General features: G+C 48.4%; 2 protein-coding genes across 5 annotated transcripts in view; one reads left to right on the forward strand and one right to left on the reverse strand.

Annotated features, from left to right (window-relative positions):
• The window catches only part of osbpl10b (oxysterol binding protein-like 10b), a 28,158-nt gene extending 14,433 nt beyond the window's left edge, over positions 1-13,725 (forward strand). For 3 of the 4 annotated variants that reach the window (XM_076971650.1, XM_076971648.1, XM_076971651.1), the window contains 6 exons: positions 3,330-3,479; positions 6,870-7,350; positions 9,108-9,294; positions 9,500-9,682; positions 10,582-10,735; positions 11,277-13,725. In XM_076971650.1, coding sequence (XP_076827765.1) covers positions 3,330-3,479; positions 6,870-7,350; positions 9,108-9,294; positions 9,500-9,682; positions 10,582-10,735; positions 11,277-11,324 — 1,203 coding nt within the window. In that variant the 3' untranslated portion in view covers positions 11,325-13,725. The remainder of the gene's footprint in view (positions 1-3,329; positions 3,480-6,869; positions 7,351-9,107; positions 9,295-9,499; positions 9,683-10,581; positions 10,736-11,276) is intronic. The other variant, XM_076971649.1, reaches the window with a different exon arrangement.
• Positions 13,726-14,960: 1,235 nt separating this feature from the next.
• The window catches only part of stt3b (STT3 oligosaccharyltransferase complex catalytic subunit B), a 24,431-nt gene continuing 20,394 nt past the window's right edge, over positions 14,961-18,997 (reverse strand). Inside the window, exons 9-16 of the mRNA XM_076971647.1 lie at positions 18,231-18,385; positions 17,406-17,617; positions 17,114-17,301; positions 16,346-16,517; positions 15,932-16,105; positions 15,600-15,713; positions 15,279-15,485; positions 14,961-15,131 (exon numbers count right to left, since the gene is read on the reverse strand). Coding sequence (XP_076827762.1) covers positions 15,051-15,131; positions 15,279-15,485; positions 15,600-15,713; positions 15,932-16,105; positions 16,346-16,517; positions 17,114-17,301; positions 17,406-17,617; positions 18,231-18,385 — 1,303 coding nt within the window. The 3' untranslated portion in view covers positions 14,961-15,050. The remainder of the gene's footprint in view (positions 15,132-15,278; positions 15,486-15,599; positions 15,714-15,931; positions 16,106-16,345; positions 16,518-17,113; positions 17,302-17,405; positions 17,618-18,230; positions 18,386-18,997) is intronic.

An 18,997-nucleotide genomic window follows, 5' to 3' on the forward strand; every position in this document is an offset into this window, starting at 1 on the left:
AGGTACTGTGTCCTGCTCGCGCCTGCTCTTTGCTAGGGTTAGGGTTAGGTTAAAAACGACTCAATCTTTCTTTGATTTTGTTTATTTTTTTATAGCTTTTATTTCCAGGCAGGGCTACTGAGCTTCCTTATGTCTTTGGCACATGCACACTCATCAGAATGTGTGTGTGTGTGTGTGTGTGTGTGAGAGTGAGACGTCTGCTCTAAAGGTGACAGGAGACTCCATTAAGGATTGTATCAATTTGTCAGGTTAATCCTGTGGAAATTAATTGCATTGCCAAAAATTGCCAAATTTGCATTGCCAAAATTCCACCCAGCTATTCAACCCAGCAGGAAGAGTGGCAAATATCAAACTTGTAGTGCTTATTCACATTCACACTGCTTCAGAGCCCAGTGGCAGCATGCTTTACACTCTGATGCTTGGCGTTGTGAGGCTTGCAGCTGCTCGGCCACAGAAAGCCATGCCACGAAGCTCACAGCACACAGTTTCTGTACTGATGTTAGTGCCAGAGGAAGCTTGGAACTCTTCAGTTATTGAGTCTGCAGAGTGTTGACTTAATCACTGCTCCGTAACTTTAGGTGGTCTGTCACTTCGTGGTTGAGTTGCTGCGGTTCCTAAAGCCGTCCCCATTTCAGCTCTCGTAGCTGATTGTGGATAATCTAGGAGGGAAGGGATTTGTTGAATAGATTGAGGAATTGCAATGGTGGCATCCTGTTACTCAAATTCATTGAGCTGTTACGACGATCCACTCTTTCACACATGCTTGTAAAGGTAGACTTTTTGATTTTATACGTCTGAATTCACTGACTAAAAGGTGTGTTCCAATATTTTTGACCACATAGTGTAAGTGATAGATATCTAACGCAAAATTAAAATAATATTAGTTGGCGCAGGGACAAAGACTGATGGGGAAGACGCTGGTGGGAGATTTTTGTTCAGAATGGTTGGAATGTGAGCCAAACAACAGAAGCAGTTCTTACATCATCAGTACCAAGTGCTTATGTCTTCGTGATGCTCCTCTCTGTCACTACTATCCGGCCTGTCATGCTATTGCCCAGTAGCTATTATAGACGAATCTGTGTCCGAAATAACATTAATATGGTTATGTAGAAGAAATAAATCTAATGCCTAGAGCTACAATTCTCACAGGAATGGTAGATTGAAGCTATAAATAGGAGGTGTGTTGGGTATAGAGCTATTAGATGACTAGGAGAATGTGGTTTGTGTATACAAAACAAAGAATAATTAGAATTAGAAGTGATGGGGAAAGAGAGAGCTTTAGCTTCTAGAAGCAGGGTATGTGTTGTTTGCAGAGTTCAGGGCAGAGGAAGCTTCACTGCACTGTTAGCCAGACAGCTATGTGTTGTGTGATGGGGCAGGTGGGAATATTCCAGAATAATGTGTGTGCATGTGTATTGTGGGAGGGGCATTGAGAGATGGACTGTGCATATCACATCTAATCTAGAACTGGCAGCAATCATATCTTTGTTTGCTGTCAGTCACTGTGTGTGTGTGTGTGTGTGTGTGTGTGTGTGTGTGTGTGCGAGAAGAAGGTCCTGCTGGATTTGGAGCAAGCAGCCTGGGGCAGGACTGTAGCAGCAGTGTGTGTGTGTGTGTGTGTGTGTGTGTGTGAGAGAGAGTTTGTGTGTGTGAGAGTGTGTGTGTGAGAGTGTGTGAGAGAGCGAGCGAGCGAGGAGCATGAGTGTTAGTACATGGGTGGGTAGACTAGGAGGGGGCTGTACTTCATCAGATCAGGGACAGCTGGGCAGAAACGTGGCAGAGTTTGTGAAAAAGGGAGAAATCATACGTGATAAGAGGAAAGAACAGCACACGAGAGCTGTTTGGGGACGCATGTTTCACTACGAGATGAGTTTCCTGGAGCACTTTTGTGAACAGGCCCAGACATGAGTGTAAGTTTGCGCTGATTCGGGTGGGGAGCCATGTGTGGTGGTCCGGGTGGGACTGCTGTGTTTGGTGGGATTGCTGGTTTAACGACTACTGGAGCTTTGTTAGAAGGTCCCAAACTTGAAAATGCTGCACCGTATCTGAAGTGTGGTTTTGTTTTATCAAACATGTTGGGTGATTTTGTTTCAGTTTCTGTCTAGTCATCTAGTTCATTCATCTAAAACTGTGAAGTTGTCTAAAACACTAAAGGTAAAGTCTGCTGTTTACTCTTGACCTTTTTGCCAGCACATGTTTTGTACTGTTAAAGATATCGTGTGTGGGTTTATATTAAATCTTTCCAGCAACATTTAGAAGTCAGTTCAGCTATGGTGTTAAATTACTGTGACCAGACATTCCTATGTTAAACTACTGTAGCTGCTTTCTATATTGATGTATCGATTGATTAGCCATGGAGGGCAGTGGAATGTGGTGGACATGTGGGGGTTGTGTAAATGTTTGATCCTGAGTGTCATCTGTTTAACCAGTAGAGGTTAGAGGGATCAAGCTGCACTTCGTTGTATTGTATTTGTTGTATGTACAAAATATTCAGGTAAAATACCATTGGTTCCTGGCGCACAGAACCAGGCCCCCTGCCCCCTAACTCCAACCCGCCCTCACAATTCACCGAGTACCATGGATCTGTGAGACAGAGGGATTGGGGTGGGGGGTTGGTGGGTACCATTCTGTGTAAAACTGGTTAGTACGCTATCTGTGTCCCAGCCCTTTGCTGTGTGGTGCTGCTGAACTGTCTAAATCACGCTGCTGCTTTTCCAGCTGCCATCTGCTGCCCCCGAGTTACTTACACTTGTGCAGCTGTATACTGAGAGTGGGCACCGTGCCCTTCCTCACTCCACTGTGCACACTAGCAATGGTGGTTGTCAGACGTTTATTATTCACTTCCCACACGTCAGGCACTTGTGTATTGATTGACATTATGCGTTTGAAACATTGTAGGCTTTTCTGACTGCAGCAGGAACTCTTCTGAGCCGGGTCAGCGCTGAGAACCTCCTAAACAGGTTCCTGGAGGACGTCTCCTTTGTCCTTCAGTGTCTTTCACTTCACTGAGACATCAATGTGGAGTGCTGAGCTACCAAGCAGAACAAAAGTGTTGTGATATTTGATCACGATAACTGCTGTAATTTATTGCCATTAAATGAAGTAGCATAGCTAGCTGGCTGATTAGTAGAGGGGCAGGGAGGCACCAAGCTACACTCGGCTGTATCCATGTACAAAACATTCAGGTAAAATGGCACTGGTGCTTGGTGAACAGAGCCACGCCCCCTGGCCCCTAACCCCGCCCTCACAATTCACCCATGGATCTGTGAGTGTGTGCAATAGACTGCTGGTGTTTAGTGTGGAGCTGAGATGTGCCTGGTGTGTTTCAGCAGTGCTTCAGCACAGAGGCGGTAGATCCCAGTGAGGAGAGCACAGACACTGAGGACAATGAAGAAGAAGACCTGGGAGTGCTGGACGAACAGAGGAGTATCATCCTGCACCTGCTGTCCCAGCTCAAACTGGGAATGGACCTCACACGGGTACACACACACGGGTACACACACACATGGGTACACACGGGTACACACGGGTACACACGGGTACACACACACGGGACCTCGCGCACACACACGCACAGGGACTCACACACATGCATACGCACTGGTACTCACACATACAGGTACACACACACAAGCACATATGCAAAGCATGCACACACACGTACACACACAGTGGGTGTTCTGACAGGAAGGGCTCTGGTGTGCTTGTTATGCTGACTGGCTTGGATAGCAAAACTCATACGCGACTTTCACTGCACACCCCACTCTGTGGGGAAGCATGATTGCAGCTTTGCATGTTGATATATTTTCTGGACCGAGCTGTTCATGATGCTGTATGCTGTAGAATACAGATTTAGGAAGATCCATGAGTGTTATGGTTATAAATCTTAATTGCATAACTGCAGGATGATGGACAACAATCTGCTAACATGTCATTATATCAAATATGATATCAAGACCTATGAGTGTTTCAGGAGAGTTTCAGAGATTCTCATGGAGATTCTCAAATTCAAGCTGAACCCAAGGTGTCATTATTCAAGAACTGTAATTAAGTGTTGTTAGCTCGCTATTTGTTAGATGTCCCAGTCACTTCTTGTGAACACAGGAGCAATAAATCTCACCAGCCATGACGGAGCTAATGAAAGCCTATTGATTACAGAGTCCCTCTTACGGAACACCTCGAGAGAAAAGCTGATTGTTTTTCCCTGCCTGGATACTCCCTGCAGGGCTTGGCTCGGGTTAAAAGCGCTCAGCGGGGATCAGTGCAGGTATCAAGCAGGCAGAGATGAGTGAAGATAAAGACGTGTGTTAGAGAGCGGGAAGCTAGGAGTGTGTGCAGAACATCGATTTGGTAGAGGCTGGAGTGGACGTCACACACGCAATCACAGGCTTATCAATACATCTCATTGTGGGATAGTTCCTCATCGATCAGTAGGAAAGTGGGTAGCACACATGGTTGGATGTGTGTGAGTGAGTGTGTGTGTGTGTGTGTGTGCACATTACATCCTTGTCAGCTTTTTCAGCTCTATGGTTAGGGCTGACGTTTCATATGCCTATAGTGTGATTTTCAAGCTCATCAACAGTCATAAATTAAGAGTATAGCCACTACACAACTATAGTGGAAAACTGTAAGAAGGACCCACAAGCTGTTCTTACAACCTGAGTGGTCTAGGCGGACATAAGATGGCCGGATGCAGCTCCTACTTTGGACACAGAAGGCTGCTGACACCTGCATCCCAACCTCATTTATCTGTTGCTCAGTTCTCCATAAAATATGTACAGGCATTGAAGAAACTAGTGCTCATGTCTACCCATGTCCAACCCTGGAAGATGAAGGTCTGGAGACATCATGCAACCTTAGTGTGTTACAGGGAATCAAGCTCCCAGACCTCAGTATCACCTGATGCCAGTGGTCAGGGGATAATGTGTCACAAGCAATGTGCAAGGAAACATACGTGAGATAGAGCAAGAGAACAAGAGTCCAGGCTAGGGTAAGAGAGTGTGCGGGCTAGGGTAAGAGAGTGTGCGGGCTAGGGTAAGAGAGTGTCCGGGCTAGGGTAAGAGAGTGCGCGGGCTAGGGTAAGAGAGTGCGCGGGCTAGGGTAAGAGAGTGCGCGGGCTAGGGTAAGAGAGTGCGCGGGCTAGGGTAAGAGAGTGCGCGGGCTAGGGTAAGAGAGTGCGGGCTAGGGTAAGAGAGTGCAGGCTAGGGTAAGAGAGTGCAGGCTAGGGTAAACTCTTGCCAACCAACTCTACAATTCATCCTGCTCTCTATTGTCTGCTCCCTGGACAATGAGGTAGACCACATCTGACTCCAGCACACCATCCAACGTGAGTTTAGTTTAGTCCAGCTGGATGGGCTTCCTTTGTCTCGTACTGACAGAAATAAAAACAATGATGTCTGGCAGGACTTGAGAAGGGGACCTGTGTGTCTACATCAATATGGAGCGGTGCAAGAACTCTGTGCTAGTCTCTAAGCATTCAAGCCCCCCACTTCCTACACTCAGACTGCATCTCTGTTATCCTGAAAGCAGACCAAACACTCCGACCCAGTTCTGAAACAGCTGAAAATGTGGCCAGCAGGAGCCATCCGTGCTTTTCAGGACTGTTCTGAGCACACTGCCTAGGCCCTAGGGTACCTTTAAGGAGGCTGCGTTGGACAGGGACTCCATCACCCTGGAGGAGTATACAGTATCAGAGACAGGCAACATCAGCAAGTGCATTGATGATGTTACTATCTCCAAAACCATTGCCACACGACCCCAACCAGAAGCTGTGGATGCTGCCGAGATGTGTATACCGCTGTTGGAGGTCTCCACCACACTGAACACAGGCCTGTGTCAGCAGGACCGATGAGGCAGCATACAGGATGGAGGTGCAGCCACGGACACACTGGTGTAAAGTCCAACCTGTCCCTGAGATTGGGACTGACTCCAGGACAGCACATCGCTATCAGTCTCCTGTCAATACTGACAGCTCACCTATGGACATCACTACAAGCGCCACATCTCTTGGTCTCCACCTAGCAGAGAACTTCACCCTCAACTCCATAGTCAGAAGTGCCCAGTAGCAAATATATCCCCCCCCCCCGATACGATCAGATCGCAGTGCGGTTCTTTTTCCGATACTCATGTGGGTAGCGCCATTGCTGTTGTCATCGGGCAGCATGGCAAAACAGGACCGGCAGCAGTGACAACAGTGGCTGCAAAAGCAGCAAACCGTAGCCATCTGGCTTTTCCCCGTCATCTCAATCTGATCATACAACTGACGTTGTATTTACAACTGTTTGCCTTCCTCCATGACATCTGTGTTATTGGATTTAATACTCCGAGTCATCTCGGACATATGTTTTTTGTTGTTTGATGATGCAAGTGACGCATGCAAACACAGTTTCAGTGCGTGCGTGCATGCATTTCGTAGAGCAGATGTGTTCACAGATATACAGATACAGGCAGGTCACTTGCAGGTATGAACGCGAATGGTCCAGATAGGCCAATCTGAGCAAGAAATCGGAATTGAACGAAGTGGTTTGTAAGGTGATTTTACACAGAAATTGGCGTTAAGCACGCGCAATGCTTCATATTTCAGTTCATGTTTACTGCTTTTTGAAGGGCATGTCTTTGAACTGCCGCCTGTAGTTCTGGAAAATACTGCAAGAATTAAAGTACAAGTATAAATGCACACGTGCTAGTTTAGAGCCGTCGACGCACCATCTATGCTGCAAAGGTACAACTCAGGTTTCAGTAGGGGAAGCTTTAAGACAACACTGGTTCAAATGCAATTATTGTAATATCAGGAAACAGTGTTTGTACAGTGGTTGTGTATAATTTACACTGGAGACAGATGAAGTAAATGTCTCTCTTGCCTCTCCCAGGTGGTGCTGCCCACGTTTATCCTGGAGAAGCGCTCTCTGCTGGAGATGTATGCCAACTTCATGGCCCACCCAGACATGTTCCTCGCCATCACGGCAGGCGTCACGGCGGAAGAGCGCATCGTGCGCTTCGTGGAGTACTACCTGACGGCCTTCCACGAGGGCCGCAAAGGCGCAGTGGCCAAAAAGCCCTACAACCCCATCTTGGGGGAGAGTTTCCTGTGCAGCTGGGACGTACCTCGCGACAGGGTGCGGCCCCTCAGGACTACGGCCTCCAGCTCGGCGCGCCACGCCCCGTCGCCCGCCCCGGCCGACCCCGACGATCGCTACCGGCTGCGCTTTGTGGCGGAGCAGCTGTCGCACCACCCGCCCGTCTCGGCGTTCTACTGCGAGTGCAGGGAGCGGAGGATGTGCGTCAACACCCACGTGTGGACCAAAAGCAAGTTCTTGGGCATGTCTGTGGGAGTGACCATGGTTGGGGAGGGTGAGCTGAATTTTAGTCATCTTCACAAATCTGGTGTGAGTTTGACAACATTTTAACAGCTGTGTGAGATCAGAGTGCGACTGAGCACGTAGATATCCGTTCTGAAGAATGCAGCATTCGGTTGCGTGCTGTTCTGTGATGAGAGGATCTCCGCAGAGCTCTAGTGATTGTAGATGTGCTCCTTTGAGAAGGCCACAGCTTGGCCCTGTGCTGCTGGAGCCATTTTAGTTGTGTGCCTGAAGAACATTCTGTTCTCACATCAGCTGACCCTGAATGGAAGGGCCTCTCCTCAGGGCTCACAGCAGCTACCACTTCACAGAGTGCACATCTGCGTGCGCACACACACACACACACACACACACACACACTCAGCACTGTGTTCTCTCTCCAGTCATTTCTAGCGCTAGCAGGCTTGCACGTGCTCGGTGAAGTGGATGATGATGCAGGAAGCTGTGTCTGTATGCCGACCTCAGCCAGTTACGGCTTGGCTGTAATTAGGCCAGCATTAATAACTTATGTGACGGATCACATGACATCCCCTAATCTACCACATGCTAGGCTAATGAGAACGAGAGGGAGCTGATGGAGATTTCTCAGGATTTGAGTCCTAAACACTTCATAATGATGGTATCCTGTGTGCCCATAACACAGCACAGGGCAGAGGAACAGTAAGATGGCCCATGCTCTTTGATCGTGGTACATGCGGTTAATCCCTGACTTATTTAATGGCACGTTTATCTAATGGGATGGACGCTTATAGACCAGTAGCAGTGCTAACCACTTGCTGTAGATCTTCAAGACATTTGCTTTGCAGTGGCACCACTGGAGTGTTATGTTTAGGGTAAATCTTAGCCCAGGGCACATGGTGTTAGGGTTTCTCCTCAGCACTGCAGGTCAGTGAGCTGATGTGGGGCGTAAAATGGCCAGCTGTGCCCCCCCCCGTTCTGTTTGTCTGCCTGGCTGCAGTCCTGTCTGAGTTCACAGAATATCTTAACGTCTGGATAAATACCATCTGTGGTCTTTCAGGTGCTTACAGTTTCATGGCCATAAACAAGGTCAGTTTCATGCATGCACACGCGCACACACACACACACACACACACACACACCACAACCTTTGCCAGTTCTCTTGAATTTTCCACTAGATGCAACAGAGAAGTGCTGACCATAACACTGAAGGTTGTATGGTGGGGTCCGAGGGCCTGTCCAGAATGCCCCCTAAACAGGAACACAGGGGGAGGGCTCTATTGCCCCCCCCTCCCCGTCCTGGGGAAACAGATGCTCTGCTGTCTTAGCCCAGAGCTCCATGGCGGCTTGTGCCAGAGGACAGAGGACAGCTGTTAGTCCAGTAACGGGGCTCGAGGCCCAGGCCAGTGTGGACAGACACAGCTGCCCACGAGGTGTCCAGCAGTCTTGCACACACACCTCACCACAAAGAGCTTCAGCCTTGCCCAAGTAGTATCTCAGACACCTTGTTCCATTTATAGCATGCGACCGCATCAGAACCCCTCACCTAAAAAATAGAAATGGACAAAACAGGTGAAAATAAAACGGCAAATACGAATTATGGCAGCTGACGCAATGGCTAGAAACACTGCAGCGCTGCTGATTTAGGGGCCACGTTTGAAAGCTCCATTTTGAAATGCTGGAGCAACATGCAGAATTAAGCTTCCCACTGCTGATCTGTATGCAGTGAAGACTGCAAAGATGAAAGGGCCCGTAGAGATGAAGAGCGGATGTGTTGTGTGTGCATGCTAGGGGTGCTGCACCTGCTGGAGCACGACGAGCGCTACGTCTTCACGCTGCCCTGCGCCTACGCCCGCTCCATCCTCACCGTTCCTTGGGTGGAGCTGGGAGGAAAGGTCTCCATCTGCTGTGCCAAGAGCGGCTACTCGGCCGCGGTCACCTTCCACACCAAACCGTTCTATGGAGGAAAGGTGCACAGGTGAGCGTGTGGGAACGGCTCAGGAACACTTCACAATCATGCAGCTAAATCTAAATCAGCTTTCGTTTACTGCCTGTATCATTGGCCAACACTATAAGTGACACTATACAACACAACAATCCCTTCATAATGGTGAACGAAAGTGTCCAGTGATCATGTCAACCACTGAAAACGTGGCTGGTTTTCACACTGTTACCTGTGACAGAGTGACTGCCGAGGTGAAGCACAACTCCACCAGCACCATAGTGTGTAAAGCCCAGGGGGAGTGGAACGGGACCTTGGAGTTCACCTATAGCAGTGGAGAAACCAAAGTGATTGACGCATCAAAACTGCCAGTTATTAGGAAGAGGATTCGTCCACTGGAAAAACAGGGCCAGTATGAGTCGAGGTACGTATGGCTGACAATTGGTCAAAACATCACCACAACAAAGAATAATAAAATTAATAATTATCATTATAACCATAATAGTTAACAATAATATATAAAAAAAATACCTGACAAATATTGTTAACAATAAAACATTAATGAAATTGCTACACACTAAATGAGAAAAGGTTCAACAAACCATACCGTGTCTTCAGTTTATGAATGCAGATATCTGTAAATATCCACCAAGCCCATCATCTTGGTGGACTGTGTGGGGAGCAGGTTGTTTCAGCAGGGCCTGCATGAGCATGTTTTAGCCGAGAACACCCTCCCTCCTGTGTGTCCCCAGCGAATCCCTCTCATGGCGTCATTTCGAAAACTCTGGCTCAAAAGTCCTAACTCCTCTCACTGCAGAGAGAGACTGCCCCACGGCCTGGGTAACAGGGCCCATCAGAGGAATATAACACAATCAGGCTAGCATTAGCATTGCAGCCTAATTCAATCAAGAGATGATATGCGCTACACCAAGCACTAAGCTGGTTTGTACAGCAGGACAGTCTGGTTCCTTTGCCCCGTGGTTCCCATCCATCCTACACAGAACAGAAACCTGAGCAGAATTCAAGAGCTTCTAATGCAGGCAACCGACCTTCAGTAATGTTGGGTCAGATTTTGACTTTATATGAAGTTTATATGTTGTGTTCGACTATTATTAAGGTCATCGTTTAGTTCATTTATGAATTAGGTCTTTTTTTTTTTTTTTACATCTGTATCCCACTGTGGTGATTCACACCGTCCTCACCGTGTCCAGGCGGTAGAAACTGTCCTCAGTGCGTCCCACTGTTGTGGTTGACAGTGTCCTTGCTGTCCTGCTGTAGTGTCCCGTGTCCTCACCACACCCCCCCTCCCCCGGTGTCTGACAGGCGGCTGTGGAGACACGTGACTGCAGCCCTCAGGGCGGGAGACATCGACGCAGCCACAGAGCACAAGCGTGAGCTCGAGGACAGACAGCGCAGCGAGGAGAAGAAGAGGACGTCTAGCAGCGCCCCCTGGAGGCCCAAGCACTTTATCAAAGAGGTCAGAGACACTGATGGCATTCATAAGATCCTTTCATAACATCTTCTCCCCTCCCTCCTGAAGGCAGGATGGTACCCAACGGGGTTTAATAGATCAAGTTAAGATGGTAGCAGTTCCATCAGGGCGTTTGTTTGACATACCGAGGGCCAGTTTCACAGATCCTGACTAAACCTCTGCTAAAAACCAGTAGTGATTCTAGACTATTCAGTGGTGACAAATCCAGAGGTGATTCTGTACTGGCACTTCAACTGGGACCAAGACTTAGTCAATGATGAGCCCCCATTACCAGAGCAATAATGGCCATGAGGAGATTGTACAGGCAAATTGTACAGTGCTGCAGAATGTGCTCATGCCTATCAGAGGAATATTTGCTCACCTATTATTTGAACAGTACACCTCTCACATCAGAACAGACTCCAGAATGTCCCCTGCTGGCCAACCGTGTGCTTATTAAAAGGCTAAAATCATCTTTTGGTTAAGTGCAGAGAGTAATTTAGCTTTTCCAATATTGTATAATTGTGAACTGTGTGTGCGCACGCAGGGGGAAGGCTGGGTGTACCACAACCCTCTGTGGAAGACTAACTGTTGAAGAAAGGGAGCTGTGAGAGAGCTGTCTGCCACGCAGCCCTGTCCACAGCTAACCTGGGCCACACAGCACATCCTAGCCAACGGGAGAAGAGTCAGACTGAACAGGAGCAGGAAAAAAAAGGCTAACCATGTCTTGGACATCCAACAGAGCAAAATGTGTCAAAAACAAACCCAAATATCCAAGCAGAGTGGCAAACCCAGCAGCTACCTGAAGACCTGCCGTCTTGGGGCAGGCACGCTCAAGGATCTCCTCCCTGTCCTGGTAGTGGGAGACCACAGCGGAGGCCACACATTATACTGGGAAACTACTTTGCATTCCAGGTCGTCATATAAACTGATATTTGTCGTCCTCTCCGGTTTCCTGATAGATCAGGGTGTTTTTCCCCCTTAAGGGTTATAGCATGATGGACTTTCAATCAAATAAACACTCAAATGTACTCACGTCACACTCGGAAGCCTAATCAGCCACTTCAACCTGAGACAGGTTGAAAGGGGATGTTTGCTAAGTGTCACAGGTATATACTACTGCTTTTGGGAAAGAGAAAGTGGGCTCGTTAGAAGGCGTAGAGCACACTACTGTCTGGCACTGCTGTGTCTTACAGTGTGTGCTTAAGTTTTTATTATTATTATTATTAATATTATACAGCCAGATAAGCTTGTAGCTCAAAGTAACTGCACATAAAATTCTGCCATTCCTTGACTCACTAAACAATAACATTTGATTCCTTAGTTAGACAAAGCCTGAAAACTATTAATATATAACAATTATATTTATATTCACTTACAAATCATAATCCGAGGTTTGTTCTCTTGGCAGCTACACATTCTTTGTGGTGTATTGTTTGGTAAACTGCTAGACACCCCTCCAAAATCTGCTGACCTGCAGCACGTCTGGCGGTGTTTGGGTTTACCCGACTAGACGCTGCTCACATTACAGACATGATCTATGAACCTTAGAGACTGAACCTAAGTGTCTCAGTTAAGGGCAGAATGCAGCTCCCAGTCCCTAAAGGCCTGTTCAGGCCCGTTGGCAGCTAGGTTGTGGGCCTGAGGGAGCAGACAAACACTACTGTAGAGGTCTAGGTCCAGGTGTCTGAAGCCTTCTGCATGGTAGATGTTGGTGTAAAGATGGCATGTACGCTGTCATGATGTTTTCACAGAGCTTAGACCAAACACTCTGGCCACCAATGAGGAAACTATGCAAAACAGTAACTTCACTGTATGAAAGCAAGAAGATATTCCATGGTACAATGTTTGATGGATAAGATATAGAAAACAGAAAAATACTGTATATTTTTTAGACACAAAATATTAAGATATAAAGAATGTTACCACTAATCACCTGAAAATAGAAGTCAACTTTGCGTGTGAATGTGGGATCGCCCTGGACTAGCGGTTTACTGTTTATTTCCAACAATAAAATGTTTGTGCTGTTTTTACAAATTTGTTAAATCTCATCCAGGACCAAGTTGGTATTTGAGTTGATGTTTCTTTAGTATTTGCAAATTATGATGATAAAATGTTGATTCAAGTAAAAACAAAGGGGGAATCATGAGCCTTTTAAAAATAATATCAAATGCACTGAGGCAGGGGTAAATGAGAGTGTTATAATTGTAAAGTGATCACAAATGTGGTGACAGCTTGATCCTAAATCTAGATCTGAATTGGTGCTGCCATCTCCTGGAAACTTGGTTACTTACACTGCTGTAATCATTTATGAAAGAAAAACATTCATGTGTACAGTATTTACTCTAAAGTGTTCTGCAATAAGACAGGAACAAACTTAACGTATGTACAGCAAGCACGTGGCTCCATAAACATATCTAATTCAACCTGTGAAACTGCACTTTGCAGCTTGTGCACTGCCTGCACTCTTGTTCTAAAACTAGCAACAATGGAGCAATATGGACAGAGAAATAACCTCTATAGAAATAAAGGAAAAAAGCTGTCATTATTTTTGGAAATATCCATGTCCTTTCAGTGGCCAAATAGTGAGACTGAATCAGGGGTAAACATGAGAAGTAAGCAAACAAAAAAGCAAACATGACCCTTAGTTATAAGGCAGAACTTTTCATCTTCTCCTTTAATCACAAAGCCATCGCTCATTCTGACAACAGCATCCTTTTGTACTTTCTTTTTAATCTTTTTTTTTTTTTTTTTACAATTAATGGAAGAAATCCTAACTTAAACATCAGATGCAGTTTTTGCATTTCATGAGATGCTATCCTCTTAATGTCCATCTTGTTCTCATAAATAAATACCTTTAAAGTCTATTAAGTATGAAATAGATATGATGTTACACAAATGGCTGTTAGGATGTCAGCATTGTCCTCAAAAAAAAAAAAAAAAAAAAAGACGACTAAAACCTTCCTCTCATCTCCCACGGAAGCAGAAACAATGCACCAAGACAAGGGGGGAAAAGGAGGACAAACATGGATGATGAGGAATGAGAGCGGAGTGGTGGACCGTCTCCATCCCGTCCACCAGCAGTGAGAGACACTCCAGGCAGCAGAGATGCAGTGTGTCGTCCCACACAGAACAACAGAAACCAGGACACCAAGAACACACACTTCTCAGCCGCATGCTACTCAGTAGTGGAACCACTTTATAGAGAACTAAGCCAAAGTGCATTCACGCTGGTAATGCAGCATTTAATCGAACCCTACGACTAACACGAGTCTCGCCCTCTCCAGCGAGACGGTCTTTACAAAACAAGGGGGTCGGGGGCGGAGTCCTACAAAGCCCAACACTGCAGACACGCACAGGGGGACAATGTCCTTTAGCCAACGGTCTATCTACAGCGTTCAGCTCCACGGGCTGGACTCCACTGCTGGAGCCGAGCGGGAGAGCCGGCGGACAAGAGACAGAAGCCAAAGAGCTGGAGGAGGACAGGGGGGAGCAGGTACTTCAATATCTCAGTTTTAGAATTATTGCATAAACTTTCAATTTCTTTCTAACCAATTATAAAAATGACTAAAGAAAATTCTATATATTTAAAATCACCACAATAATTAAACACATCAGTAATATTTCAGTCCTTTGCAATGCCTGCTGTGCTGAGATATTTAAACATTCGATTAACAATAAGCCGACTGCGCTGAAACAGGCAGGAGGCTTTTGTCAGGTAAAACCAAGAGTGCACGAGAAGCTGCTCCTCTACTGCAGACTAATCCATAGCCCTCATCATCTAGAGCTTTGATTATTATTATTATTATTCCATCACAAAACAAATCGACACAGGTGCCCAAAAACAAAAAAGAAAACAAAACAACATGGGGTCTTTGGTGCTATTGCTCCAAGGTTCGTTCATTTTGATCTCGTTTCATGTTACCGTTGTGGTGGATTAAATTATACCGCAAAAAATCTCGGGTGCCATCTTGACAGACACGACAGCTCACTTCCCTCACCAGCACATTCAAGTGGGAAAAAATACAATCAAACTAAAAACACCAATGAAGGAAGGAAAAAAGAAAAAAAAAAAAAGAACGAATCAATAAAAGAAACATTTCGGCAGCCATCTTCGTTCAGGCTTCTTCCTCAACCCCTTCCGTCAGATCACACAGCCTCGGGGTCGTCATGACAATCACAGCATCAAAGCCTCCAACCAAGTTCCCTCAGGTGGTCGGACGTCGGACGACCGGTTTGTTCTTCTTGATTTGTGAATTACTTGTTGCGTTGGTCATTGTCTTTTTTTTTTGCCTCGTTTGCCTTGTTTCCCATTCAATAACTAAACAGATTTCCTATTCAGTTTCTTGCCTTTTTTCAGGACCAGTTTGTTTTTTACGTATCCCCTCTTCCTCTTGGCCGTCTACAAACGAAGAGAAAATCAAACACAGTTAAAACCAGCCGCTGCGAAATACAACAGACGCCCGCCACGCGTGACGAGTTTGGACTAAAGCCTGAACGCCGCGTGGTGCGGTGCCGGGCCGGGCCGGCGCCTCCCGGGGTCCTGCACCTTTTTGGAGGTGTACTTCTGCTTGGCCACCACGCTGCGGAGCTTGTGCTCCAAGATCTGCCGGTTCTCCTGCTTCTTCACTCTGTAGATGCGCACCAGCCAGTGCTCGGAGGTGAACGCCTCCTCCAGGTGCTTCAGACGGATGTCCTTGTTGCCGATCTCCGCGTTCCGCGTGCGGTCGAAGCCCGGCGGCGTGCGGAAGTCCAGCTGTGGAGGAAGCATGGCGTGTCAGGAGAGCACCTGGCACGGTTCAGGTGATGCACGCAGCAGACTGAAGGTCACATCCATATAGGGTTTCAAAGGGGGAAGATAATGACGCACCTGCATCTCCCCAAAGCGGTAGTAGGACATCTTGTACATGAGGCAGTTGAGCAGGGTAGGAGAGCCCGCCTTGTCCACCCTGAACTCCCCCTGCGGAGTGAAGTAGTCGCTCTCCTGCAGAGAAGAAACAGGTGCAAACCACCATGACGCCATCAGGTGGAAGTCACTCAGTCTTCACATTAGGAGTCTTTTAGCATCACTCTGGGTGAGCCACACATTGCTGCTATTAATGCAATATGGTGCATAATGGAGCGGAGGGCGGAGCCAATCAGAGTTGAACGTATAGAGGAACATGATTGGTGGATGAGAGACGTGAGGCCGACGTGACCTACCCGGATGTCTTTAGGGTGCTCCCCCTCCGCTATGCGCACCATCCACAGGAACTTGTTGATGTCGTCTCCAGAGTAGCCAATCACGCCCCCGAAAATGATGAGAACATAATCTACATCCAGGGATTTCATGATCTCATACGCTGCAGTCTCATTGGAGGACATGGCCTTGCCCACCTGCAGAGTAAAGGGAGCGTCAGAGCTAGTAGTACAGTCCAAAAGATGACACTCGTGAGTAAAACTGTGCATGTAGACGCTGCATTTGTATTTCACTGGATTCTGATATTTTCATTAATTCCAACAGAACTGATCCATTTCTAAACTTTGAAGCATACAAAGGCTTCACATATAATTTCTGCAAGCAGTTGCTGTTCTAGGATCAGTTTTCACATTGGGGTAAAGGATGTATTATCTCACCAGTGCTATGTGGCTGTTGTTCCAGGTGTTGTTGTCCACCAGCGTGGTGCGGTTGGCCATGCCTGCTATCTGGTAGCCGTAGTCCCACCACGACATCACCCGCGCGTGCTCATCTGTGTTCTGACGCAGCCAGTAATACGCCTCACGGAAATCATCCAGAATATTCCTTGACCTGGTTGAAATTGATCACATTTCAGGTGAGGGGGTAGACCGGGTGGGCGTGGACAGGTGAGGGGGGTAGACCGGGTGGGCGTGGACAGGTGAGGGGGGTAGACCGGGTGGGCGTGGACAGGTGAGGGGGGTAGACCGGGTGGGCGTGGACAGGTGAGGGGGTAGACCGGGTGGGCGTGGACAGGTGAGGGGGGTAGACCGGGTGGGCGTGGACAGGTGAGGGGGGTAGACCGGGTGGGCGTGGACAGGTGAGGGGGTAGGCCGGGTGGGCGTGGGCAGATGAGGGGGTAGGCCGGGTGGGCGTGGGCAGGTGAGGGGGTAGGCCGGGTGGGCGTTGGGCAGGTGAGGGGGGTAGACCGGGTGGGCGTGGACAGGTGAGGGGGTAGGCCGGGTGGGCGTGGGCAGATGAGGGGGTAGGCCGGGTGGGCGTGGGCAGGTGAGGGGGTAGGCCGGGTGGGCGTTGGGCAGGTGAGGGGGGTAGACCGGGTGGGCGTGGACAGGTGAGGGGGGTAGGCCGGGTGGGCGTGGGCAGGTGAGGGGATAGACCTGGTGAGCGTGGACAGATGAGGCTGTGTGTGTGTGTGTGTGTGCTCTTACCCGTCATGGTTGTAGGAGGCCAGCACCACGCTGGGGCTGGAGTAGGCGTTGCTGGTCACCCAGGTGCAGTGCACAGCAAACATCATGAGCAACATTAGCATCAGCATGGTGACAATGCTCTTGATGTTGGGCCCCAAACCCTCCTCTGGCTTGTCCTGCTCGGACACGTGCTTGCGCACTTTCCCTGCCTACACACACACACACACACACACACCCAGGAAGAGTTGGCTGTGTAACAAACTGCAACAACAGGCTGTGCACTGCAGGGTTCCAGGAGTCTTGTCTAGTCTACCTTGTCATAGAGGTTCCCCGAGTTCCTCTTATCGTCCTCGTCGCCGCTGTCCTCGGCCGGCGGGCTCTCCCTCTTGGTGTCGTCGCCCAGGTAGTGCTCAAACACGCTGGAGAAGGCGATGGCCGACAGCATGCACACCACTGGGGTCAACGTCAGCATAAGGCGAACCATCACGCCCGCAAAGTACACCGCGCTGATGGCGTAGAGCGCCACTAGAGGGCAGCAGAGAACAGAGCGGGTTATACCTGGGCTCCCCATAGCAAGAAAAGCAAGAAAATTGTTTATCCCACTGGCAAAAACATGTCTAGGTGTTGCAATCAACAGCATTCTGAAAATGGACATTTTGCATTATGTATATTTATGTGCAATGTAGACAAAAGTTATATAGAATCACATGGGAAGTGAATAAAACCGCTAATATAAATGTCTTCTTTAGCCTGCATTAGACCAGCGTTTAAGACACACATCACACGGTGTACTGGGGTCTATACGCAGGCCAGTCCATCACTGCTTTTACAGTATTCTGCCCTGAGCTCCATCTGCTGATGCAACGGCCTGCAAACGGTGGTCTGAATAGAAAACAGCCTAGATCAATATTATTAGAGTAAAACGCCCGCACTCCCAAGCGACCTCCAGGGTCCCCAGACGGAAACTGGCACAGCAGCGAACGTGTCCGCCGAGGAGAACCGCAGGAGATTCGCCATGGACACCGTCAAGATGACGTGTTGGTGCAGAGGGGCGGTGCGGACAGGGGCGGGTGGACGGGGGCGGAGCGGACGGGGGCGGTGCGGTCGTGCTGCGGTCAGGGCCGCGTCGAGATCTCACCGAAGACGCGCTCGTCATTGATGTTCTTGATGCAGAACCAGAGGCCGGCGGGGAAGGTGCACACCAAGATGTGCAGGTCGAAGAAGAAGGAGACCCAGGTGGTGGGCTGGTGCTCCGACACCGAGGCGATGATGGGGATGTGGATCTTAGCATAGCTGGAGTTGGGAAGGTCAGAAAGACAGGGTGCATTTGTTACGCTTCATTCTCAGTCCAGCTCCTATTATAAAAGCTTTTTTACCCATTATATTGTTGCTAATCCTCCTTATTTAGGTACAGATAAACCACTCCAGCAGAAAGATCTGGGAGGTCCTTGAGCAGGGCTAGCAGTGTAGCACCCTCTGCTCCTTCTACTGCCTCTCATTAACTCTTCCTTCAGCAGACAAACCAGACACAAAACGCAAGGGGGCTCCATGAAGGAGAAGTCTTTCATAACGCAAGTGAGTGTTTCAAACTCAAACCAGTCTGTGTGCCCCGTCTAGCACACCTGGCTGTGGCCCCCTGGATTCCTGGCATGACCTGCCTGGCTTCTACAGCGCTAGCCCCTGGCGTGACCTCGTGACCCGTCTGGCTACTACAGCGCTAGCCCCAGGCGTGACCTCGTGACCTGTGTGACTTCTACAGCGCTAGCCCCAGGCGTGACCTCGTGACCTGTGTGGCTTCTACAGCACTAGCCCCTGGCGTGACCTGCATGGCTTCTACAGCACTAGCCCCTGGCGTGACCTGCATGGCTTCTACAGCGCTAGCCCCTGGCATGACCTGCATGGCTT

This window comes from Brachyhypopomus gauderio, chromosome 13 (genome assembly GCF_052324685.1).
Source record: "Brachyhypopomus gauderio isolate BG-103 chromosome 13, BGAUD_0.2, whole genome shotgun sequence".
In the NCBI taxonomy this organism is placed as follows: Eukaryota; Metazoa; Chordata; class Actinopteri; order Gymnotiformes; family Hypopomidae; genus Brachyhypopomus; species Brachyhypopomus gauderio.